Raw genomic sequence first — 26,752 nt, forward strand, 5'->3', positions numbered from 1 at the left:
GGACACAAGGAGGTTGAGGGGGGCAGAAGCCAAAACTAAAGTTGCACTGTCTCGTACAATTTGATCCTTAAACTGATAAACCAAAACTACTTCTGTGTTCTGCTAGCCAGAGTCTAACTGGTAGGGTATACTGGTATGAATACCAGAAAAGTAGGGATCATTGGGATCATCTCTGAAAACTGAATATCACAGGTTTCTGCTATCTCAAAATGAACCTATTCTAAATCAAAATCTTATCATCCCCCCAAACCTTGCTCTTCCCTCAACCTCTTACTTCAGTAAATGATTGTTACTGAGTTACTTAGCCCCTAAACCCTCAAGCAATCTGTAACTCCCTTAACCTCACTGAAGTTGTACATTCTTCCAAAATACAACCCAAATTTTATCACCATCTTATCTTCTCTACTGCTACAACCTCAGTCCAAATCACCATGCACCATCCCCCTTCTTCTACTGCCACACCTACCACTGCAGTGTATGCACATTAAAATTTTTTTCAACTGCCAGTTTATCATACTTCCCTGTTTTAAAATTCTCCCTTTCAACTAAAAATAAAATCCAAACTCAAAGTTTTGTGTAATCTGGTCTTGCACATTTGTCTCACTTTGCTACTTCTCCTCCTTTCACTAACCCTTCTTTTAACTACACTGGCCTCCTTTCTGTGTCTCTAAAGGACCACGGTTTATTCCCACCTCAGGGTTTTACATTAACTAATCCTTAGCTGGAACGATCACCTAGATACTCAAAAGGCCTGATCCCTCACTTTTAATGTCACCATTTACAGGTCTTCCCTACCACATTTCTCAAAAGCACTCTTCCTCGCCTTAATGAACTCATACTTGGTGTACCTCAGTATAATCTCCATTAGGACACGGGTCTTTTACCTGCCCTGTTTCCTACTGTATCCCCTATGTCCAGAACAGTACCTGGCACATAACTAACACCAAAAACACTTGCTGGACTAATGAATGAAATATAAGTATAAATACTTAAGATTCTCAAAATCCTAGTTCCAAGAAAAATCTTAATTGTTATGGTGATATAAGGTTATATACGGGTGTGGGAAGGTCCCACAGTGAGGACATTTCTTATTGTTACAAGCTTTGTCAAACTCTTTGCAGCATATTACAAAGTACAGAGGAGGTTTTTAAAAACACTGACAATATAATCACTACTTTTCAAGAATCTTATAATTTAGCACAAAATCTAGGACATGCAATATAGTTTTTAGTCTCTCCAGTCCATTTGCCATGCTACAAATTGGTGTAAAACCTTCCATTTCACTTCCCTGCTTAAAACTTCAATGACTTACCATTGCCCTGAAGATAAAGTTCCAACTTCTTGCAATCATTCTAGTTTACCTCGCTATTTTAATTTTTTGTCTTTACCCACTCTATACCATACTGCAACCAAATTGAAATTCTGGCTGCTCACCAAAGATAAATTTTCTTGTTTCTGAGTTTTTGTCTATCCTGTTTTCTCTAGCTATAACATTTTTCCTATCACCTTCTGTTTTAACTAACTTTTGCCGCAAAACAAAACACCTTTTTTCTCTTCCTTCAGCAGTCTTTTATGTACATCTTAGGGTTCCCAGAAGTAAGAAAAGGCAAGCCCCACTGTGCAAGTGTTTTTTTAAGTCTCTGAATTGTGCTTGCTAGTATTCCACTGATCAGAGAAAGGTGCTGGCGAGTCCAGATTGACGGGATGGAAAAATAAACTTCATCCCTTCTGGTATCAGGAACAATAACACAGCAGTGGGGGAAATTAATTGTTGTTGTTCTTTATGAGCAATTTACCATGCTTCCCCACCTCTTTGATAGCTTGTACTCCTATTTTGGTCTTAATCTATAGCTCACTTCCTGGAAAATGATTTTCCTGATCCCTAAAAGCCTGAGTGAAAAACATAACCTTATGTTCATTATGACTGCCTACACCACTTTTGTCAATAAATGAATAAATGCATTTAGATAATAAACATACCTCCAGTTCATACAGGTGAACTGACTATACTTTCCATTTGATAGAAACCTTTTCTACCTGATAGAAAGATTACTGAAAGGAAGGAATGTGTTTCAGTTTCTGTTTTACCTTCATGCCTAGTACAATACCTGAAACAAAGCAGATACTTAAAAATGTCCATGACATAAACACATAAAACTAAAACGACAACAAAAAAGGAACAAAAAGTGTTTATGAGACCCCTCCCAGACATAGTAGGCTAAAAATATTCATGAAGATCTGAGACCACATAAAGCTAATATAATAACAAAATACCTACCAGAGTGGGAGAAAATTAACCAGAGAAAGCAGCACTTTCTTTTTTATTAGATTCACTGTTTAAAAGTACAACCTCTTTTTGTAAAATTTTTTTTTTTTTTGACATTAACTTCCTTGTTAGAAAGCAAACTCTGTCCTTGAATGATACACCTTCTACTTGGCACAACACTCAGTCTCAAGTCTATGTCTGTATGTTTGCCAGCAATAATTAATTCCAACATCATTCCTCGTTCAAATATACATATGTATATATACACACATCCATGTGTACACAGAGTTTTTGGGGTTTTTTTGTTTGTTATTTTTACAAAAATAATATATAACACAAAGTTTACAAGGCTCTATTTGCTCCGTAAAGATACATAGGCAAGGACTATGCTTCAGTATAACCATTTTTTACTTTGGATTAAAGTGGAAATTTTAGGCCTAAAATTATCTTTAACATTACTGAATAGAGGTCAGATAGCAACAGACAGTAAGTCTTGATCATCATCTAGGAAGAAATATGCTGTTTTGCTGGATGCTACACATCCCCATCAATTATTTTCATTTGAACTAAAATATAAAAGCAAAATAGTGCACTGAAATAATCTATTCATTACACTAGCATATATATTGAATTATACTGCCTGCATGATAATCAATATGTACCAAGAGTATATTTTAGAGTGTGCTCAGCACTACTTCAAGAAATACAGTATCCAGCCAGCAACCACAAAAAAAAAAAGGAATGCATGCTGTACAGCAGGAAGAGAACAACAATTTGCAAGTTGACATCTTACATGGCAACCAAAAACAACAGAAACAAAACTTACAAAATAAATATAAAACTAATTTGCAGGATATTTAATATGTATTTTTATCAGAAGGAATACATTTATCTGTCACAATTACATGGAAAAAACACATAAACCATGTAAGATTCTAAATGTGTTCCTGTAATAGTCAAAATGCTCATCAAAAGTTAGTTACAATGAAGATGATCAAGAGGCGACTGAATAAACAGAATGTCATTTAGTATTTTAAAAATACAGATTCTTGGAATAGAAGCTACCACCAAAATATCCAGAAAATTGTGTTAACAGATACTGTATTTTGCATACTTGATACTATTAAATGTAGCAAGTGTTTACACAGACTATGAATGCAAGGGATAGTCATGTAAAGAATAAAATGAACACAAACCCACCAAAAGAGTACAGAAAATTCCTGTTGCTTTTTTTTGTTTTGCTTTGCTTTTTGCTTCTCACTCCCCACCCCAACACTTGGGTCATTTCTTTGGGGCAACAAAATCTTTCAACAGCTCAAGCCCATCCCCTCTGCTGCCGGCAAGATAAAACAGAGTCCAAACTTGGCACTGGAAAGTCTTCCACATGCTGGTATGATTCTTGATCATTCAACTAGGCAAGCCCTTTTCATGGCCTCTTCAGGTTTTAACCGGCACAATCTCCCCCTACAGAAAGGGTCAGCAAGGTCTCTGAAACCACAAATGAGGTAACCCTGAAAGAATTAGAAGAAGGAAGTATCTGATGAAAAGGCACCTGCAAGTCTGAAATCTTCTTTGGTGAGGACACTGTACATGCGCTGAGGCAGAGCTCGCGAGTATGGAGCAGGGCGGGGCACGGTAGTGCGCAAAATGAGTTCCCGGCCTGCAGGGGGTGGAAAGTCTGAAGTGGAGCCCTGCCTTCTTTCTTCTGGGAAGCCCATTCTCCTCAGTTCTTCCTCTGGTGGAGATGCCGCTGCAGCCTTGAATAGAATCAAATGCTAAATTCAACAGCGAGTCAAGTGTTACACTTAGATCATTTTAAAGGACAGATGAAAAAAAATATGACAAAAACATTAAAATGTCTTACATTACTCAGTAATGCAGTAAGCCATGTTGTGAGTACTCAAAAAAAAAAACAACACACACAAAAAAATGTATGAAGCGGTGACATGCACAGCCAGAGATTACAAATACATTGGTGACAGTGTCAAAGGGATAATGACTGCCAAGCCTCTGCTTGCAAAGTGAGTGTCATAGTCTGACATCTGAAGAAAAGAGAAAGTGGCGCTACACTGGTTCCTATAGATTTCTTCTAGCAATAACCCACTCCGAGTCTGATGTCCTCAGTCTAGTAATGGGCTACTTCTCTCCAGAGCCAAGGAAGATGGGTTTTACACTGATTATTTAAATCAATTCTTTTCAGGGTTCTCTTGCCGATATAAAACTGGGGCTGTTGACTTTGTTTACTGGGTAGTTAATATGATACAGAAGTAGCAGAGGTCCATGTAGCAATGTTCACAAAAGAGAAGTTCTCAAAATCTGTGGCATCTATAATTTCATTAGAATTTTATGAGATACATATTCAACTCTGACCACTATACTTCTTTCATTTCTCTGACAAGACAAAATCGACTGGGAAAAATAATTGTTTTGACAATAAAAACATGAAATCATGTTACATTAAACATCAGCAAGAAAGACTATTCAAATCCAGACTGTTCAAAAAGGTGGTTAGTCATAATGACCTTAATGAAGTTAGAGGGATGGGAAGGAACAAGGAACTATGAGGGACAAGGGCTATTTGTTACCTCATCAGAAGATTCAGTCAGCTTGAAAAAGGGTGAGAAAAAAAAACAGTGATGAAAGGGAAACAAGCAAGATGGAATAAAAAGAGCTGGACAAAATTTTAAGATTATTTCAGGGACAGCATGCATTACATCAAGAAATAGGATCTCATCAAAAGAAATCAAGACAACACAAATACAACACACCTAGCTTGTCAAACTGAGCAGACATCCCAACGCTCAATTCATGCAACTTGATGGTCCAACAGCTGACATACAGATTATAATTTAAATGGGGGGATGATTCAATAAAAATCTAGCTTTTATTGAAGAATTCAGATGCTTAAAAAAGTGCAATGGCTTGAAAATGCATTTGAATTAAAGAATAGGTGTCTCAGAGTTACTTAATTTTAGCAAGACTGAAGAAATTCCAATCAGTGATCTAATCGCTAAACTTACACTGACATATGTAATCATGATGAAGTATACTAAAATACAAAATTTTAAAGAAAAATTCTAACTACATAAAGTTAATGTAGACTATAAAAAATTCTCTAGAATTTCATTATAACTCATTAAGATATTATCTTGATTTTTAATAAAATGGAAATGAATAAAGTCATCAGTTAATCATAAAAAGAAAAGTTACATGAATGGACTTTAATGATTTCCTTTAGCCATACACCTAAGGATTAAATTTAAAAATGAACAAACTAAGTACTTGTTATGTGAATTATAACAATTCACATAACATAATTCATTCACATAATTCCCTAAAACCTGACTGCATGGTTTAAAAGTTTGAAAATGTTTTAAAATTGCAAAATGAGGGATAAATTACTAATTTCTGTATCTGTTAAAGGGAATCAGCTATACAATGAGCTCATTAAAAATATAACACTCCTATTATTTACTGATATAAAAAGGTAAGTGGAGTGTTCTCCCTGATAGTGTAGAGGTTGATGTCTCAGTGTTATCAAGCTATTGCCAGACCTTTAGCCTGAGTTCGATCCCTAGCCAGGAAACTGACCCACATACTGCCCAACAGACTGTTCCTGTCTCACATGCTGCTCCCATTGGCAGTATATTTCAGTAGATCTTTCTGTTCTGTTCCCCACTCTGTCCCTAGTGAATCCTTTTACTTCCTCCCCCCTTCCCACAGCTCTGGCTTACACCCCAGTTCTTATATGTAAAAATAGAGAAAAATAAATCTTAAAAGATAAGTGGGAAAAAAGAACAAAGTAAATTGTATAATCCTCTTTTTACAAAATATACAGTTATATACACTGGATGTTAAATGTTGAAAGTAATCAGTACATAGTAAGGTATGATTAATTTTTTTTAATATAAATTCCTGTATTGTCCAAATTTTTACAATGAGCCTTTAATCACAATCGAAGGGGGAAAAGGCAATGTCTACTTACAAGGAAATAATTTTATGCAATCATCCCAAATAAGTAACACACTCAGCATTAAAAATATAAAGCTTTATATGTTAAATTGTCCTAAGTGTTAATTAATGAGAAAATAGGAAAAGTTTTTTGTAATATGGATAAAATTCATATTGCTGCTAACAAGGAAATGTGCTTATAGACTTCTGGATATTAAACTGATAAAGGTTTATAGTATATGAAAACAAACTCAGTTCTTTGCTCCCTGCCAAAGGCAAAAACCAAAATAAGTAAATGTCTATTGTTTCCAATCTATAGAGAAATACAGTACCTGTTTTCAACTTGAAATTTGTAAATTTGAAAAGTTAGCCTTTAAATAATCTCAGGTTTTAGTTCTTGCTAAAAAATTCAGATAAGTAGATTTGGGAATGATTTTGAATATATCAACTAGATATACTCCAGACCAACTCAAAAGAGATTATGAAATTGTTATTCCATTTGTATACTTAATGAAAATTCTTTATGTTATCTGATTCACTGATACACCTTCAAAGTTGGGTCATTACAGTGTCAACACAGTGTAAGGTAAGAGGGGCATCCTGTATTTATAAGTATACTTCCTAATATTTTTACCAGAATCTTTAATACTAATAGCCATGACATGAGAAGCATCTGTGGGATGCCAGCACTTCTTAACCAATAAACAGTACAGAAGTACAAGCAAGAGTATTACTAATATCACTTTCATAAAAAAGTCAAATTTTAATTTTTAACAAATTTAATTATATAGGTAATAGTGAAGATAATTTTTCAAATTGAGCTTTCTTTCTCTACTGAAAATCTTACTAAAAATCTGAAATCTTCCTTTCTTTTCTAGGAAATCTCTAACTTTACATCTGTGGATCTGTTTGTAGTACAAGAAATTTGGTAAGACTGACCATTGCTAACCTAGTCAGTGGGCTTCAGACCTTTCTAACTTCTGGAATTTACATCCTAAAATAAACTTACCATTTTACTCTAATGTGTAAGAGAGCAAAAGAATTTTAAAGCCTCAGAAGTTACTGTTTCTTCAATGTTTGAACCTAACGAAGTGTGAAAATTAAAACAGCATCTTAGTGAGTAGAGGTCTAGAGAGATAATGATACAGTCAATGATGAATTTCACATACCCTCTGAGCATTCATGAACAACTTGTGAATGATCCTGCCAGCATGCCCTCTTCCTGCACCAATAACTAACACTTCAGGCTGCTCCAAAAGGCAACTCACAAACCTAGAAGAGAGAAGTAATGAAAAGTTAACAAGGAGCTGTACAGTTCATAATGTGTCAGTCTTCCCAGATTAATTTTGTAGGTAAATTCTCAAATTGATCCTGGCTAAGTCTATCAAGGTGAAAGTGGAAATTTTAAAAAGGAATTAAATCTGGAATTAAAGTAAACTCAGCCAACAATCTGACTGACTTTCAACTATAGAAGGATCTATCTCTGTCAAGGCATAGAAAGAAATAGCCTATTTCTTTCAGACTAGAAGCTTAGAAAATGCTATAGTAAACCTAAGATTAAAAAAAAATAATTCTGGACAACAAAAACTAAGTGTTATTTATACAGCAAAATAGTGCTCCGTATTTTTGGTTTTGCTCCTTAAGAATATAGGTGTAGGGCCCTCCCTGGTGGCGCAGCGGGTTAAAGCACTGCACTGAGAAGCTAAAGCCACTTCCGCATGAGTTCGATTCCCGCCTACCCCAGAGGTGACCACATGGTGTGGCAGACCTCTCCTGACCCGCCCGCTGCTCCCCTCAGCAGTGTACTTCGTTGATCTTCCTGTTCTGTTCCCCACTCTGTCTCTGGTGAAGCCTCTCACAGCCCCTGAGCCTCTGGCCTGTACCCCAGTTCTGTATGCGCAAATAAAAAAAAATCTTAAAAAAAAAAAAGAGTATAGGTGTATATTTGTGTGTATGTGCATACTTGCTTAAAATACATGTTTTTCTGGGAAAAGTGTCAACTGAAAACTGCCATTATGTGTTAGAAACACTGTATTTCCAAGTATATCATAGATAATGTATGGTAGAGCTAACAAAGTCAAAGTCACAGAGCCACCTAAGCTAGTATGGACCACTGTGCTCACTGGTACACTGCTATTTTAGAAATCATTCTCTATTGATGAGTTTATTCTGTTCATTTAAAAGGAAGAGAGCAAAGTAGACTGGGAGTAAATTCTGTTCAACAAAATTCAAACAAGAACTTGGTAAAAGTTATAGCAATGCATTGTTAGGTAATATTTGTTATTTAGCATCAATAATTTAGTGCCATGGAAAGATTATGAACAAGTTAAAGTTATAATATATTAAATCAACTGAACTAGTTAATTTGGAAATACTTTATCACATATTAAAACAATACCTTTCAAGTACTAGGGAAAAAAATGAACAAGAATTCAACACTGACAGGATCCACTGGTAATAGTGTCAAGTCTCAGAAGGAGAAAAAGATAGTCTGAGTCATTTGCCTTATTATCTGGGAGAAGCCATAAATTTACTCTTTTAAAACATTCATAAAGTACACAGTATATGCACCTTTGCTACTACAAGCCTTGTTTAAAATTGCATTAATAATCAAAAATAACAAATACAAATATAGTTTCAGAATACCTCAACTGGGGCATAAAGAGCAGTAACAGAAAGAAAAGCTCTAGGGTACTTTGAGTAAAAAAAAGTGAATAATTTCTCAACATGAGACTGTAGACCCCACATAACAAAGAGCAAACAAGGAAATTCCTAGAAACAGAGAACTGGTAGATTTGTTTCTAAAAGTAGGAGAAACAGAAACACCTCAAAAATAGTCAGAAATACAGTAGTGTCAAACCCTCCGATAATTAAATAGTTCTCTCTCTATAGTCAGTGCTTGTTACAAATGATATAAGTATACCACAAAGAATCTCAATAGCCTATTAAAATTTTTCTGAACAGATTGATGGCTTTTCCTATGCAGACAAACAAAACAAGTCATACAGCAATTACCTTTCAAGATCTTCCTTTTCCTCTTCTTGTTCACACTTCTCAGTTCCAAACTTGGCTTTCAGTGAACGGGCTCTTGCAATTATAGCTTCCACATTAGTAATTTGATGAATGATTTCCTAATAGTGAGGAAAGGAAAGACATACATTGGAAGAAAGCAAACATGCCATTGCCTTTAAGCCATGTCTTTGTTTATGTTTTTTAAATAATTATTGCCACAGGGGAGAACACTTAGCAAGATCCTAATATTATACCACTTACTTCCAACTTCTTATCTTCAGGATTGGGGAAGTGCAAAACCTTACTGGAATGGGATATTATTTGCTTTATAATCTTCTTAACTGAAGAAATGTTTTCCAGATTTTCTATTTTTAAAAAAGATCAAAGTTATCATTAAATTAGGTAGGCAAAATATACTTTCATTTTGGTAATGAACTAATTACTAATCAAATAAGACATTTACCTTCTTCCTTTACCTTGAGTACTGCTGCATGAATTACACAAGGTAACAAGTGCCGAGCAAGGTCTGCAGGTTTCTGAACTACCAGATAGTGCAGCACCTGAAGGAGGCCCAAGTTTATGTAAAAATAATCAGTGAAGTTGTTAAATAAAGCAGCTGTTTACAAAAAGAAAAAAATCCTCTGACCTACAGAACTCACATACGTAACAAGAGTACAGAAAAGCTCTCTTCACTTAGTGCCTATCCTACTCATTCAGATTAAGAAGCTACTACTTCCAAAAGTAGGAATAAAGTTACTGAAAACAGTTAAGATCTTCATTCTCTAATAAGGATGACTATTCCCATGGATTTTCCTGTTTCCTTATGTAATACATGCAAATTAGGAAAATATAAAGAAAATAAAAATATCTGCAAATTATACCACATAGAGACAACAATTAACAATGGAGCATTTTTTTTACCAGTTTTTGAAAACATCAAATACATATAAAATAATAATCATACTTCCAAACCATCAAAAAGTCTTTGTAGTCATTGGTTACCTGCCCCCACTAACTCCTGCTTACACATCTATTGTTTCAGCTCTCTCAGTGTCTTTGAGGTGGCGACTCTACAATTTCCTTCTAATTTATAATTATAAATTATATGTTATATAATTTAGAATTAGCTTTCCTAGTACAGGATTCATACTTTAAGTCCTACCATCTCCTCCAGAAGTTATATAATTTATTTAGTATTTCCCTTTCACCCCATTGTTGTCTAATAAAGGTTTTTAAATTTCCAGGAAGAAGACCTGGACTATTTGTTAAAAATAGACATAAAGATTTTCCAGTTTTACTGCAGATTATTGATTATTTTTCTACTTTGAAGCCTACTACTATTGTCTTTGTATTCTCCTATCAGGTTTTTGAATCTTCCATGTATAATTGAAAAGAAGGTATTATTTAGGCACAATGGTTGAGATATATCTACAGGACAATTTATTTATATTCTTTTCATAGTTGGTCTAAGCAGACCAACTGACTTGTACTGAGAATAATGTGTTAAAAGTCCTCATTATCAGTGTATGTTGATCTGTTTCTCCATGCATCTCCTGTGCTTCCTGTTCTGTATTGGTAGTGAAAATGTATGTATGTCATAAAAGTTAACAAATATTAAATCCTTATTGTTAATTATCACTTTTAGAATATAAAGCATTCATGTTTATTTCAATTAATGTTTTTCTGCTTTAGTTATACTTTAATATCAGTATCACAATGCTTACTTATTGTTTTCATTTGCCTGGTAAATATTAGTCCATTGTTAATTTTGTAGCCTTTCTGAATCAATAAATTCCTTCTTTATTAGCAGAGAATTGATTGCATACAACTACCTTCCACAGAAAGTCCACTTAACATTACTGACAGATTCTTGAACAGCAATTTTACACAAAACAATATAGGACTATAGTATGTCTTCGAAAAACACTTTCATTCAACATTGACCAAGATGGCTTTTTTCCTCATCAATGTTATAATGAATTGATGTTGAAAGAAAGGACATTGTTAACAAACTTGCTGTATAATAATTCAGTGTATGATGTGATTTTATTATATATGTTCCCTATTTGGTATGTTCTTACAAAACATTTATCTCTTGGTACTTAGGAAAATTTCTATTTTTTTATTCCAGTAGATATCCTTGCTTTAATACCTTTCTTGTTACCCTTAACTTCTGTTTTTACATTTGATCTGACAATTTTAAAATACACATTTTTATTGAAATACTATTATTTTACATCCTTGTTCATGTTTTTCACAAAAAGAATTTCTCTCTCAGAGGTAGTCATGACAGTTCTCCCATCAACAAGTCACCCATAACTGTCCACCACAGTTTGTGTGCCCACTCTTTTGTTCTTCCTTACCCCTCTTTACTCTCCTTCCGGTCCTGCATGTTGACAATTTGAAACAATATCCTCTGATTACTACCTATTATTTGTGAATCAATCAATGATCAGTCTCCTCTGTTTCTTTGGCCTCATCTTTTTGGGTCACATTCTTTCTAGTTTGTCCCATCATAAAATTTTTACATATTCTTCTTCTATTCATGTCTCCTCCTAGTTTTAGTCTCAGCTTTAAAATAAATGAAGTGCTCACCACTGGTACTTTGTCACTTTCCCCATTAACCTCTTGGCTGAATGAGGGTCACCCTCCTTTACTCTATTGTTCAATAAGGCAGGCTGCATTTGCATGTAGTCATTCAAAAGTGCAGTTTCTGTGTTATGTAGCCACATTTCAAGTGCTTATTAAAATCACATATGGCTTTTGGTTATTACTTTGAATAGCATATAGCTATAATACATTTTTAAGATTTATTTACTTATGCTTACAGAACTGGAGTACAGGCCAGAGGTGTAGTGGGTGAGAGGATGCACCAGAGACAAAGTGGGGAACAGAACACCCAGATCTACTGAAAAACACTGCTGAAGGGAGCAGCAGGTGGGTCAGGAGAGGTCTGCCAAACTATGTGGGTCAGTTTCTTGGCTGGGGCTGTTTCTGAGAGCTTCACAGTGCAATGCTTTAACCCAATACACCACACCAACAAGAGCCCATAGCTATAAAACATTTCTAATACTATAAAAAATACTACTGGACTGGACAATTCTAGTGGATTCCATAAGAATCCTCAAAGAATCATTTTTTTCTAGTCTTGATACTGGGATATTTTGGCAAGACATGGTAACTGATTTATATATTTTCCTCATATTTCTTGAAAATGCTGTTCCACATTGCTTTTGTATGTTGCTTTTGAAAAACCTATATAATTCTTTTTTTTTGATTAGCCCTTTTTTTCTAATAAGTTTATTTTCACATCATTTTGTACATTTTTTTTTCCCATCTCAATTGTAATCCCCGCAGGTTTCCCATCACCAAGTCACCCATGTGTGCCATCACCATAATCCCATGCACTTCCCTCCCTACCCCCCTCCCCCGTTTTTGATCCCATTCCCCATTCTACCCCCACAAAATGTCTCTGGTATATGGGTATTCATTATTGTTATTTTCTTGCCTGGTCCATTATACTCCTGCTATGAGTGAAACCATCCAGTATTTTTCTTTCTCTTTCTGGCTTATCTCACTAAGCATGATCTTTTCCAGCTCCATCCAAGTTGCTGCAAAAGACATGTGTTTCTCTTTTTTGGTTGCTGAGTAATATTTCATTGTATATATGTACCACATCTTTTTAATCCAGTCATCTACTTTTGGGCATTTGGGCTGCTTCCATGTTTTTCCAATTGTAAATAAAGCAGCAGTAAACATTCGGGTGCAGGTATCTTTTTCAATCAGTGTTTTTGTGTCCTTTGGGTAGATAACTAGGAGTGGGATTGCTGGATTGTAGGGAAGCTCTATGTTTAGCAGTTTGAGGAACCTCCAAACAGTTTTCCACAGTGGTTGTACTAGTTTGCATTCCCACCAGCAGTGCAGATTGTTCCTTTTTCTCCACATCCTCGCCAATATTTGTTGTTGCTAGTTGTTTGAAGTTGTGCCATCTCACTGGGGTGAGGTGGTATCTCATTGTGGTTTTAATTTGCATCTCACTTATTACAAGTGATGTTGAACATTTTGAAAAACCTATATAATTCTTTTTAAGTTATTTTCATGCTTTTGCTAGAAGGTCCTGAGTTTATTTATTTATTTATTTTTAAATATTTAAAGCCTAGTAGTTTTACAATGATATATTTTGAAGTTCATTACTTCTGGTCAATTTACCCCTGCATCTTGCAGTACATAAATTAAGGTTTACTTTTATTTCTAAAAAGTTTTATTTAGAGGCTATCCCTGATGGCACAACGGGTTAAAGCGCAGCACTGCTAGTGAGCTGCAGCTGCGTCAGTGTGAGCTGATCCCATTTCAGGAAGGGATCCATATGGCAGACCTCTCCTGCTTCCCCGATAACTCCCCTCAGCAGTGTATTTTCTCAGTCAGCCTCTTCTGCTCCCCACTCTGTCTCTGGTGAATCCTATTACCTCTGGCCTGTACCCCAGTTCTGTATAAATAAATAAATCTTTTTTAAAAAAAAATTATTAGACTGCGATTTTATTTTTCTTTATTCTGAAAACAAATTTTATTTAAATAAGGGTTTAAATATATCACATAACATTAAAACAAGACAGCAGTTTTAAATATTAGTTCTGCTTCAGTGTTTTGAATTTTTTACTTCATGCACTTGATAAAATGAACATTATTTCCACTTTTTCTACCATTCATTTCTACTACTTTCTTTTCAAGCCCTCTTGTTCCCTTATCTCAATTTCATTCTCTTGGCTGTTTCCTTTGTTGATTTTTATTAAATTTAAATATAAGCCTATTTGCTCTTGGGCCTTTTATACAGTTGTTTTTTTTTTTTTTTTTTTTAATATGGTTGCTTTACCCTTCTAATTCTATCCTAGGTTAACCAGCTGTAGTTTTATTTCTTTGCGGGTTTTGCACTTCAGTTCTGTTCTTGGTTTTAGTATTTCTGATTAAACATTATGCTTGTTTGTAAATATACGATAGAGTTTGAAGTGTTATAATTTTCTTCTGCTTGTGGGTCAATTTTCTGGGAAATGTTTCATTAGCTGAAGTGATTCAATCTGCATTTTCTATTTGTCAAACTCTTACACAGATGTGAGCTGTTCTTTCTCAGTATATCATTTAATATGGTTAAAACTTATTATCTGCATTTGTTCAGCTGAAAATGTTGTAAGACACAAAATTGGTTAAGAAAGGAAAACTATTGATAGAAGTTGCCATGGCAACCTGGCCATGGGTTCACATGACCAAAGGGGGCTGGAATGCAGAAATAGGGCAAACAGAATCATATAGGACACCTTCTATAAGAAGAACCACTGAAATCTGATGTCTCAGCAGACAACAACCAGCAGATTCCCAGTCATGAAAACAGGTTATAAAAGGGAGCCCCCAAACCTTCTTGTGCAGATTATCTCCTGTCTTATCCCCTGCTCTCTTATAGCATATTTCCAGTTCACAACCCCCTCAACTCTTCTTCAGATCTCTCTACTCTTTCAGCTCTTCAAGAGATCTTTTGTCTCTATTCTCTTACACTCACAGTAGGACATCAGTGGTACTCCACTTGAACTTGGCTTTTTTATTTATAATTGATTTAAAAGCCCATCTCTACTGTCCAGTGATGTGTAAAGCATTGATTTGTACATTAATTTCATATAGCTTGGAGAAGGTGTGAGGACAATTTGATATCAGATAGCGGCCACTATCTTCCAGAATTCTAAGTGTTTTTTAATAGTTGTAAAGTACTCCACAAAATATTTATACCAGGGCCCTCCCTGATGGCGCAGCGGGTTAATGCCCAGCACTAAGAAGCTTAAGCCACTTCCACATGAGTTCGATTCCCGCCTGCCCCAGAAGTGACCACATGGCATGGCAGACCTCTCCTGACCCGCCCACTGCTCCCCTCAGCAGTGTACTTCGTCCATCTGCCTGTTCTGCCCCCACTCTGTCCCTGGTGAATCTTCTCACCCTCCACATCTCTGGCCTGTACCCTAGTTCTGTATGAATAAATAAATAAATCTTTAAAAAAATATATACCATACTCTTTTATACCAAACCCTATTTCTGGAAACTTCAATTGTTATTATATTTTCACTGCAAAACTTCATTGAACACCATTCTTATATCTTGATCTTTATGTATTTCCCTAATAAATTTTTTGGTACAGAATTGCTAAGTAAAAGAATATGCCCACTTTTAAGGCTTTTGACATACACTATGAGATTGAGACAGTCCAATGGTACACATTATATAAAAAATATGCCTGTTGTTACATCTCAGTAATATCTGTAAAGATTCATCCCCCAAAGCAAAGGAAGTGAAAGAAAAGACAAACTGAGGTTACATCAACCTAAAATACAAGGACACTCTACTCATTCGAAAAAAATCTTTGCACACAATACAATTGATAGGAAATGGATCACAAAGATCTGCAAATAGCTCATGCAACTCAAGGAAAACAAAGTAAACTATCCAGTCAAAAAGGAGAGGAAGAGTTGAAGAGTTAAAGACACATCTCCAAAGAGGAAATGCAAATAGCCAACAAGAATATGAAAACATGGCATCACTCATAATCAGGGAAATGCAAATCAAAACCACAAAGAGATACCACCTTATATAAGAATGGCACATTCAAAAAAAAAAACTAGCAACAACAAATGTTGACAAGGGTATAGATGAAAAGGAACTCTCCTACACTGATGGTGGGAATGCAAACTTGTCCAACCACTATGGAAAGTTGTGTGGGGGCTCCTCAAGATACTACCATATGACCCAGCAATTGCACTCAGAGGAATCTACCCAAAGGACACAAAAACATTAATTCAAAAGGATACCTGCACTCCTATGTTTAATGAAGCACTATTTATAATAGGTATGTATGATATGGAAACAACCCAAATGCCCAAAAATAGATGACTGGATCAAGAAAATGTGATATATATACACAATGAACTATTATTCGGCAATCAAGATAAACTCATGCCATTTGCAGTATTATAGATTAAGCTGGATGTATTATGCTCAGTGAAATAAGTAGGAAAAAAAAAATACTGCATGGTTTCACTCATAGGAGAAATACGGGGAAACCAAATAAGGGATCGGGGAAAAAAACAGTAATTAAAAAAAATAACAGAAAAAATTGAGAGTCTACTATAAATCAGAGACATTCTGCAGGGAGGGAGTGGGATCAAAACAAGGGAGGGAAGAGTACAAGTGACTCTGGTGATGGTGCAAAGTTAAACTGGTGGTGGTAATTTTATGGGACTACACCTGAGAGGAGAAAGTATACATTGTACAAAAATAATTATGTGTTTCATATATGTATGAAAATAAATTTTAAAAATATATACTGTATCACACCACTACAATTTGTGATGGAAAAAAACATAAATTGAAAAGCACTTTTCTCCACATATGAGATTCATTTTAGCAAGCTTTGTTCAGTGCCAGGTATGCTATTAGTCAGCAGTCTATGAGAATAAATATGAAAGAAAAACACACTGTCTCGACTAAGGTTAGCAAGTTACAGCCCACAAGCCATGGCTTTGTTTGTATGGATCATAAGCTAAGAAAAGAATGCTTTTACATTTTGCAATTATTGGGGATAAAAATCAAAACAAGAAAAATATTTTTCTTTTCCTTTTTTCAAAAATAATAGTTTATTTTTACATCATTTTGTGTGTTTTTTCATCTCAGTTGTAATCCCCATGGGCTTTCCATCATCAAATCACCCATGTTTCATCACCATAGTCCAGTGTATTTCCTTCCCCCCACTGTTTCTGATCCCATTCCCCACTCCACTGCCATAAAATGTCTCTGGTACTTAGCTGTTCATTATTATTATTATTTTCTTGCCTGGTCGGTTATACTCCTACTATGAGTGAAACCATCTGGTATTTTTCCTTTAAGAAAAATATTTTGTGATATGTGACAATTACATGAGATTCAAATTTTTGTGTCCATTAAATAGTTTTTTTTTTTTTGGGCCCTCCCTGGTGGCGCAGCGGGTTAAAGCACTGCACTGAGAATCTAAAGCCACTTCCGCATGAGTTCGATTCCCGCCTGCCCTGGAGGAGTCCACATGGCGTGGCAGACCTCTCCTGACCCGCCCGCTGCTCCCCTCAGCAGTGTACTTCGTGGATCTGCCTGTTCTGCTCCCCATTCTGTCTCTGGTGAAGCCTCTCACCGCCCGTGAGCCTCTGGTCTGTACCCCAGTTCTGTATGCACAAATAAATAAATCTTTAAAAAAAAAAAAAATGGTTTTTTTTTTAATTAAAAAAAAAAAAAATAAAATACGCATGTCTTATTCTTTGGTGTATTTGCAATTAGTTTTAAACCTAACTGGTAGGTACAAAACAGCTCACTAAATGCTCTGCTTTTCAAGTGTGTTCAAAGTCTTTAAAAGGCTAGAAGAATAATTAGCATTCTAGTAATTAGATACCCACACCTAATTTACCTTTTCTGCTTCCCGTGTATCATCAAAGAGTCTCCTCTGCCTTCTAGCAGGAATTGGCTTAGCTGTTTCCCAGGCTTCTACCCACATATTGCTTGGAATCTTCATTCGGGCGCTCAGTTCTCCTTTCAGAACTGTGTTGCCCTTTTCATCAATCACTTCCTCTTCAATATAATCCCGGGGTGAGTACCACCTCACAAAATCTTCCAGAGAACAACCTGGATTTGCTGCCTAAAATAAAGATAAAAGTTTACAGAATCAAACAAAATCAATGTTTACTGATAAATCTACTGCAAAAACATTATCTCCTTTCACAAAAAGTCTAAATAATCTTTACAAAGTCTAATGTATGACATAAGTTTGTGTGCTACTTTTAGAACAATTCAGACATTAAAAATATCAAAACCATCTTATCTTTGATATCTCCATTTTTATGAAAAAATAAAATATTTTCATTTGATGAATCTGGGAACAAAAAATCTACTATTGAGAATATCAAACTTAAGTTGAATAAATGAAATAATACATGACATGATCATAACAATAACACAGTGATGGAAAAAAATATGCTATTTTCCACAATAAGTCAATACTGGTGCTGCAATAAATACCATTGAACCTCAAAGTATTCTATTCAACATCAAATTTTTATGCTTTACATAACAAATTACCACCACATAAATTGCTGTTGTGTTTTAAGGAATTGGAATTTAACCTACTGTTTTTCAAGTTTCTGAAACCAAGCTATTTAAAATTTTATTTAGTGGACAATTCCATAGATGAAGCATACCAAAATCCTCTTAGTAATTTTACATTCAAATCTGAAAAAATAGTAGAGGTTTCATACTGTTAGCAGAAAAGCAAAGAAATTTTCTTGCAAGTGCAGAGTAATGTAAGAGTAGAGTAGTAAGGCAGAGCACATATATAATATCTACTATACATCAAAGGTTACATATATACACATTAAGCACATTTTTGGTTATGTTCTCTACCACAACATATTCTTCCAGCTGTAAGCACTATATTTAATTCCCTGAAAGAGTAAGGTAAACAATAACAAAAATTTGTTAATTAGATGGTCACTTTCTTTCTTTTTGAATTACATTAGCTTCAGAACAAAATGAAAACATAATTTGAAGGAGCTGTCTTAAATGTGTAAGACAAAATTGATCATTTTCCTGGTTGAGCTCAGGAGCTACCAGTTCAATCATCCTAACCAATTTAAGAAACCCCCATAAGGGGATTCAGAATAAAGGAGGGTCATCAACTGACAATGAATCATATAAACTTCTAAGGGCTATGGCATCATGGCAACAAAGAACTGCTGGAAACTACAGTAAGTTAAGGTTACAGAATGACTCCAGATTCCCATACAAAGATAGGGATAGTGACCAGACAACATCACACACACATGAAAACATCTTAGTTAAACTGTAGAGAGGGGCCTAGAGAGCAAACTGAAAAAAGAAAATATCTGACTCCTACACCACAGAATTTGTTCAAGATATTTTACATCAGAATTATTTCTTCTTCTTGCCTTTACTACACCAGACTGAACATAAACCTACCAGAATAAAGTCAAGACTTACTTCAGCTATTGTTTATCTTCATTCTGTTGTTACAGGTATGTACTACAAAGTTATGCTTAAATAAAGGCTCTGTCCTTTTGGAGTACCTCAGGTACATATTAGCATTTTATCCAACACTTTGGGAACTCTTCCACATACCTTTAAAACCTTATTATCTCTAGATGAAAGAGGAAAGGCAGTCGTATTTATTTTAGAGTGACTATGTATTTCCTTAACTTTATTATATGATATGCACATAGGGGGAGGTATATCAGCTGGCTATTCGAAATATAATCTATTTTCTGATTGAAAGAATTTATAGTAAAAACAAAGAAATTTGTAGGTGCCAAGGTTAATCCAAAAGTCTAAGAAACTTTTGCTGAAGCGGTGTTAAAAATATTTTATTGACCTTTAAAATGAGGTGCCAATATTTCTCTGGGGAATTTTCAACAGTTCCAATTTAGAATTTTCTCTTGTACATGCTTCTGCAAGCACATGTGGCAGGACAGGCAGAGATGAATATGAAAGCAGGTGAAGTCAGGAGAAAAATAGGTGCTGTGGAGGCTAGTATTTCCTGCTGTGCATAGACATTCTATACCAATCCCTTTCTCCACCTTTTTCATTTAACATACACTGTAAGAGTCAACTGGCTTTTCTTTATTCACTGTACCAACTAATTTTTATTTTGGACAACATCTCTCTCTCTTGTCTCAGAGAATGGAGACATTTTCTGTACCTTTTTAGTCTCTAATGAAAACATGCAGCTTGAGAGGTTTACTGAAGATTTCTCTTTTTAGTTAAAGATGGAAATAATCAGGGAATATAAAAGTTCCCTTTTATTGTCACTTAAATCTGAGAATAGGGAAGATAAAAGTGGCATAGGTTTTCATGGAGTGTTTAAGTAGAAAAATCAAGTTCAGCATGGCCTACATAGCAAAAAGAAGGACTGAATGGGGACTATGAAATGGGGACATGGAGGCCATCACAGCAGCAGCAGCAGGTTAAGGAGAAAAGTCTGTGCCTTGAGATAATTCAGCAGCAATAGGAAGGCTACCCACTTGGGTTTGTGTTTTGTGTTTTAATGTACATGGATTTGTCCCTGTTTTCAAGGAAAAATAACTTAAAAAGCAAAAGGCAGTTCTTCATTTCTTTGTTTTTAAGCTAAGAAGTCAAATGTTACCATTCTCTAAGTCTTCTATGTTGTGGATACCTGTCTATATCTAAGCCCAAAATTCTTCTCTAGGAAGCAGATTTGCCTACTCAGCCTAAATGGTGACTTCTGAGAAACCTTCCATGACATATTTAGTAGAGCCAGTAACCTTTTGACCTTGCCTTCATAAGAGAAGGCCTCGCAAATACTTCATTACATATCTTTCTTTGCATTTCTCCTCCCACAATCTCAGTATGTTCTGACTAAGGATAAACACTGTAACTTTTACTTACTTAATCACATGCAAGTCACAGTATTTATAGGTTTATTAAATAAAGTAAGCTTTATTAAAGCATAAAGTTTTCCCAAAGGCCTTTCATTAATTGGCAAAACACACACAAAGGGAGGGATCATTCTCATGCACATAATTCAATTTCACCTTTAACTATTATTCAAATTTGTTAAACTTTAAAAGTTAGACTACAACATTTAAGGACTAAAGGTAGTGTGTTGGGACTACTAGTGAAATTAAAAGTTAATAAAAAAGTGATTCAGGTACTCATAACACTTTAAGAGTGACTTCCATAGGTTCATCCCATAATAGTTCAAAGTAGAACCTGGAGTTCTCTTAGGGTGACCTACCTTAAAAGATTCCATATCTGAGAGCAGACAGGCACTCTGCATGCGTGCTCGGAGATGAGCTCCTTCTGCTGATGTGCCTAATTTAGCTAGAACCTCCGACTGCTCTTCGAGCAAATCTTCTGTCATTGGTGCTGGTTCCTGTGAAGCACAAAATGACAAAGCTCAAAATAGTCCTTTTTAGACAAAGCAGAACTGTAAAAATAGAATAAAGAATACTGTTACTTCAATTCCAGGAGTCACAAAATATGTATTTTGAATTCTTAGAAACTTACAAGCTTTTCAGAATCTACACAAAAAAGTAATAAGAGCCCACTAATTGGGAAAAAAATTTTCTCATACAAAACCAGTGATAAAGGACTGATCAGAAAAATGTACAGAGAACTGATGAAACTCAACAAAAATAAACAACCCCATCAAAAACTGGGCAGAAGAGCTAAAAAGACACTTCTCCAAAGAAGAAATGCAGACGGCCAACAAGCATATGAAATAATGTTCAACATCACTTGTCATAAGGGAGATGCAAATTAAAATCACAATGAGATACCACCTCACCCCAGTGAGAATGGCACATATCCAAACAACAACGAATGTTGACAAGGATGTGGTGAAAAAGGAACTCTCCTGCACTGCTAGTGGGAATGCAAACTAGTACAACCACTATGGGAAACTGTTTGGAGGTTCCTCAAACTGCTAAACATGGAGCTTCCCTACGAAGCAGCAATCCCACTCCTAGTTATCTACCCAAAAGACACAAAAACCCTGAGTGAAAAAGATACCTGCACCCCCATGTTTATTGCTGCTTTATTTACAATTGGAAAAACATGGAAGCAGCCCAAATGCCCAAAAGTAGATGACTGGATTAGAAAGATGTGGTACATAGTGGTATTTTTATGGACGTCATTATAAGTTGCAACACGGTTTTTATTGTCTTAACAAAAGCAACATTTATGAAAATAAAAACGTAATAAATTGAACTTGATTTCAAAGCTTCCAAAGGAACAGGTCTTATGTTGGAGGAACTATTTTAAGTTGATATTCTAAAGACATTCTAAATACTCATTTTCAAGAGAAGTTGTTATTTACCTGTTTCAGGGATCAGAGATAGTAGTATATACTTAAGCAGTAACCCCAAATTAAAAAGCAGTTAGGTCAAATCTAAAGGAATACACACTGTTGAATCATTAAGAGAGTAACAGAAAACATTTCAAAATTAAAGGGGGTTAGGAAAGTGCTCTAAGAATTGATTCCATTAAATTTTATGTCTGACATATAAATAATTTAATAGTCCTGAAATAAGCCAAATAAAATTTGCCTGTTTGTTGCTAAAGCTAAAAATCATGAACTTTGATTCTTAAATAACAGGGTAATATTTAGCAAAGGGGTTTATCTTGTCAATAAACAGATTTCTTCTAGATCTTAGGAGCTTACCATAAAGCAGTATTTCTTAGCTTCAATACTATGGACATTTTAGATAGGATAATCCTTTGTTGTGTGGCATGTCCTGTGGATATCTAGCAACATTTCTGGTCTCTACCTATTAGATGCTTGTACCAACACTATATGTAGTGACAAAAATATTCCCAAATATTGCCAAGGGTACCTGGGAAACAAAGTCATTACCCAGTTGAGAATTCTGCAATAGAGGCAATTTTCACAGATGTCTATCAGAAATAAAGCAGAAGCATAGTAAAGTCAAAGCATTGAAAATAAGAGGGCAACCAAGAAAACAAAGAATTTTTCTTTTATCCTGATTTTTTAACCAAAAGTAAATAAGGCATTTTTAAGCTCTTTTGTAAAGAATGAGAACTCTAAGTCTTCCCAGACAACAATCTGGATATCAGTACATGGGTAAGCATTATAAATGTACGCAATAGTCTATTATAAATAGCACTGTTTATAGTACTGTGAAAACTGGAAAGAATCTCAAAGTTCAGTAACAGGGAAATGGTTTGATATAGGAAAAAAATGGGAGAAAACTGCCCTAACAATTATTACCTCTGGATTATGGAATATGTTTTTTTTTTTTATTTCTCAATAGTGAATACATTTTACTTTTAGTGAGTGTCACACTGATACTGAGGGTTGATACTGACAAGGCAGTATGACATAGTGGTTCTTTCAGAACTTGGACTATAGAAGCACCATGCTTGTAGTTGAATTCCAGTTCTGTGATCCTGAGTAATCAACTGTTGTGAGGAATAAATACTAGCACATGCTCATTAAATGCTAGCAATTAAAGACAAAATATATAGGTTGTATTATAAGCTCCATACTCTACTTTCTCTATTATTGAAATACTTGAGTCAAATTAAAAATTTATATGACTCTGATGAACTAGTACAGAATAGAGACCATCAGTAGGCCCTTCCTTCTATTTGTTTTTAAAAATTTATTTATGCAACACTGGGAAGGGATTTATGGAAATTTGTGCTGGACAGCCTCTAAACTTTGGCCTTCTAAATTTACTTCCTTTTGCTGACTTGACTTTATTTGCTTTTATCTTTTTTTTTATAACTTTTATAAATTATAGCCATGAACACAGTAGAATCCTTTAACTACTCCTAGCAAATCATTAAAACTTGGGAGTGGTGTGTTGAGACTCCTTACACATGAAAAGTGAGGGATCATATGGCATTAAATAAATGCATATATACATACATAAATACAATTATTATACCTTTTGGAAGGAACATCAATCAGTTAAACCACTTAACTTGTTTAGCAATATCTACTAAAGTTAATACATTATTGCATTCCTAAAAATATATCCATAAGAAAATTAGTGCCAGACCTCCCTTGGTGGCCTATAGTTTAAATCTAGGTGCTACCATGGCCACGGTCTAACTTGGATCCCAGACCAGTAAACTGACCCACACCAGACCTCTCCTTTGTCTCTCACTGCTCCCCTTAGCAGTATATTTCAGTAAATCTGCCAGTTTTGCTCACCACTCCATCTCTGATGAATCCTCTTAGCTGCACTCACTCTGGCCTACACGCCAGTTCTTCTATGCAACAACAACAATAATAATAATAAAAATGTCTGAGTGCTTTATTTAGTGGTATTACTTTATGCCTATATTCACCAATGATGGGAGTGTAAATTTGTGTAGCTTTTGAAGAAGCATTTCATAACGTGTACGTTCATTTATTTGACAATACCATTTCTCATTTTCTTCCTTTGGGTTGGCACTCATATCTGAACACACAAAATATGAAAAATGGTAAGAATCTGTATTGTAAAGTACCAGCAAAATCTTATAAATAAAGTATTCTGCATCATGGAGGAATGGTGAAATTATGGCTCTTCCATACCATGTAATATTGCATAGTTATCAAAGAGAAATCAAGTAGATTTACATGTAATCTTCAACTCAAATTAGATTTTAAAAAATAGGTTACACACATTTTAAAAAAAAACACAAAACTATGATATGCACACACACATATATATATGCATAGAAAAAGGTATAAGATATTATAATCCAAACCAGCAATAGTGGTTCTTCTAAGGCTGAGAATTAAATTAGTGGCAGTAGTTTTCACTTTCCTAGATTTGAACTTTTCATAATAAAATGTGTATTTACAAGTTACTTGTGCATAAACAATCCAACTGGAATTACTCTCTTCCCTAAGTATTGAGTTGCTGTCCTACTTCCTATATGGTATTAAACTATATGGCTGCAAACTACAGTTTTGAACAGATGAAAATTAGTCACGAAAAAAACAACTTTTTACATTTGCTCTTTCCCCTTCATATTCTTGGATTTTTAAAAATTGCTGAGTACTCACCACTCAGCTAAAGAAATAAGAGATGACCTTTTATTTAAACTTTGAGTCATTTCTGAACTTTATAAATGGTAGGTCAAAACCCGCAATAGTTTACTTAGATTTTATATAACTGATCTTTGAACAAAGTTTGTTTAAAGAATTACCCCCTCCCCAAAGCAATCACTTCTCACTAGGATAAAGTTAAATACACAATGAATTTTTAAACTAAAAATTTAAAGAATTAGTCCATGTCCTACCTGGGTTACAGGAATATAGAGAGGTTCTCCATTGTGAAGCAGTGTTAGTTTCCCATGCTGAATGAGACGTCCTTCTGGCTTTAAATTTGTCATCTCCTTAGGTCCCCCTTTCCTGCCACTTTCTTGTCCATTTCCCTTAAGTTCTTCAGTATCACTTAGGCATTCAAAAAATTCTTCCTCACTGTCACTCCAAGAATCCCAAGACTTTGCCACTTCTCCCTTTTCCTTTTCTGTATCTTTTAAATTGTCTGGCCCCACATGGTCTCCAGCTTTTGCAGCATCCCCTGGATATGTATTAACCACATTATCTGAAGTACTTGTCTTTCTCCCCTCATCACGTGCCTTCTTTCTTTCAATGCAACAATTTAACATCTTAAAAAAATATAGAAATAACATCTGAATTAGTAACAGTAAAATAAAATCTCTCCACTAAAAACTTAATTTTCATTCTATACAACCCCTTTTCAGCACTTAATGACAAAGAATATAGTAATCTATAGCAGTACAATAAAACTACCCTCCAATCCACTATTTACATTTAGTAGTACAAGACTCTCCTCAGAAACATTTATACATCATCACTGGGAAATCTTTACCTGTAGTTTCTGATGTAGTAAACAACATCTTAGATCTGGGGGTCCGCTTGCTAATCTATCAAAGTAGTAAGTAAAAGAAGCTTAGTTTTAGTAAAATTGCTTTGATATGCATATATCATACTACTGTAAATTTTAGCAATATTGATAAAAAGTCAAATCTAAATTTCTGTTAAGTAGCTGAGACAGAATAACATTAAAAGGTCAAAAGTTATTTTACCCTCCTAGCCCATAAACTGCATATAACAAATGCAACAGAAGGTTCAAAGCATAACGACAAACTAGCAAAAGCTTGAACAAGTCTCTAAATCAATCCCATGAAATAGCTAGCATACAGTATCTCATACCATACAAAGCGGATTTTGTATGTAATTCTCAATGATAATAATGTATTCTCAACATGAAAACTAAATTCTTCACCCCTCTTTGTCAAGCTGCACTGTGTCTAGCTCTAAATTACTAGGGTTTCCAATAACCAGCCAGAGAAACTCTCTCATATTCAAAATGCTCCTGGATCTGTACTAAGTGTATAATGCAAACTGGTTAGAATTAAGAAAGAGGTAAGACAGCTAAGCAGACATTAGCAAGTGACATATTAAGAATAAGTATTTTTTGGTAAGGTTAAGTTACTTTTAGTTTGTCATCTGTCCATTTTATTTTTTATAATAGATATGTCATATAAATAGTACATTATACACACACACATACATCATAACCAGAATAAAACAGCTCTTTCTTATTTTTTTTCCCTAAAACGAAGATTTTGATTCAGTAAGTTTGGTGTGAGGCCTGGAATTCTCCATTTCTGACAAGCTCCAGGTATTAGAAGCCCGCCGGCTGAATAAAATGTTCTATTTTTACTGAATAAAATGTTAGTATAAGTTGTATCAAAAAATCACACGTAATGTTTACTATCTGAACTTATGAATGCTAATGATGTTTTCCTTACAACTATAAAAATGTTTACTATAGAAGATTTACAAAATTATACATAAAAATGAAAATATAGCTTCGCTGTTAAAATTTGGTAAATTCCCATTTTTCTGAGACATATATAACATATATAATTGAAAGCACTGTGTAT

At 34.8% G+C, this 26,752-nt stretch overlaps 2 protein-coding genes across 3 annotated transcripts in view; one reads left to right on the top strand and one right to left on the bottom strand.

Moving 5' to 3' along the window:
• Positions 1-7,120, top strand: part of ZRANB3 (zinc finger, RAN-binding domain containing 3) — a 169,690-nt gene extending 162,570 nt beyond the window's left edge. Inside the window, exon 19 of the mRNA XM_012727488.1 lies at positions 7,096-7,120. The gene's annotated coding sequence lies outside the window, so the exon portion shown is untranslated. The remainder of the gene's footprint in view (positions 1-7,095) is intronic.
• The window catches only part of RAB3GAP1 (RAB3 GTPase activating protein subunit 1 (catalytic)), an 84,753-nt gene continuing 60,289 nt past the window's right edge, over positions 2,289-26,752 (bottom strand). Inside the window, exons 16-25 of one of the 2 annotated variants that reach the window (XM_004674694.2) lie at positions 25,672-25,726; positions 25,076-25,447; positions 21,051-21,188; positions 17,694-17,921; positions 9,693-9,789; positions 9,491-9,594; positions 9,233-9,348; positions 7,387-7,489; positions 4,852-4,872; positions 2,289-4,023 (exon numbers count right to left, since the gene is read on the bottom strand). In XM_004674694.2, coding sequence (XP_004674751.1) covers positions 3,787-4,023; positions 4,852-4,872; positions 7,387-7,489; positions 9,233-9,348; positions 9,491-9,594; positions 9,693-9,789; positions 17,694-17,921; positions 21,051-21,188; positions 25,076-25,447; positions 25,672-25,726 — 1,471 coding nt within the window. In that variant the 3' untranslated portion in view covers positions 2,289-3,786. The remainder of the gene's footprint in view (positions 4,024-4,851; positions 4,873-7,386; positions 7,490-9,232; positions 9,349-9,490; positions 9,595-9,692; positions 9,790-17,693; positions 17,922-21,050; positions 21,189-25,075; positions 25,448-25,671; positions 25,727-26,752) is intronic. The other variant, XM_004674695.2, reaches the window with a different exon arrangement.

Source organism: Condylura cristata, unplaced genomic scaffold, assembly GCF_000260355.1.
Source record: "Condylura cristata isolate star-nosed mole 26May11 unplaced genomic scaffold, ConCri1.0 scaffold00002, whole genome shotgun sequence".
Taxonomy (NCBI): Eukaryota; Metazoa; Chordata; class Mammalia; order Eulipotyphla; family Talpidae; genus Condylura; species Condylura cristata.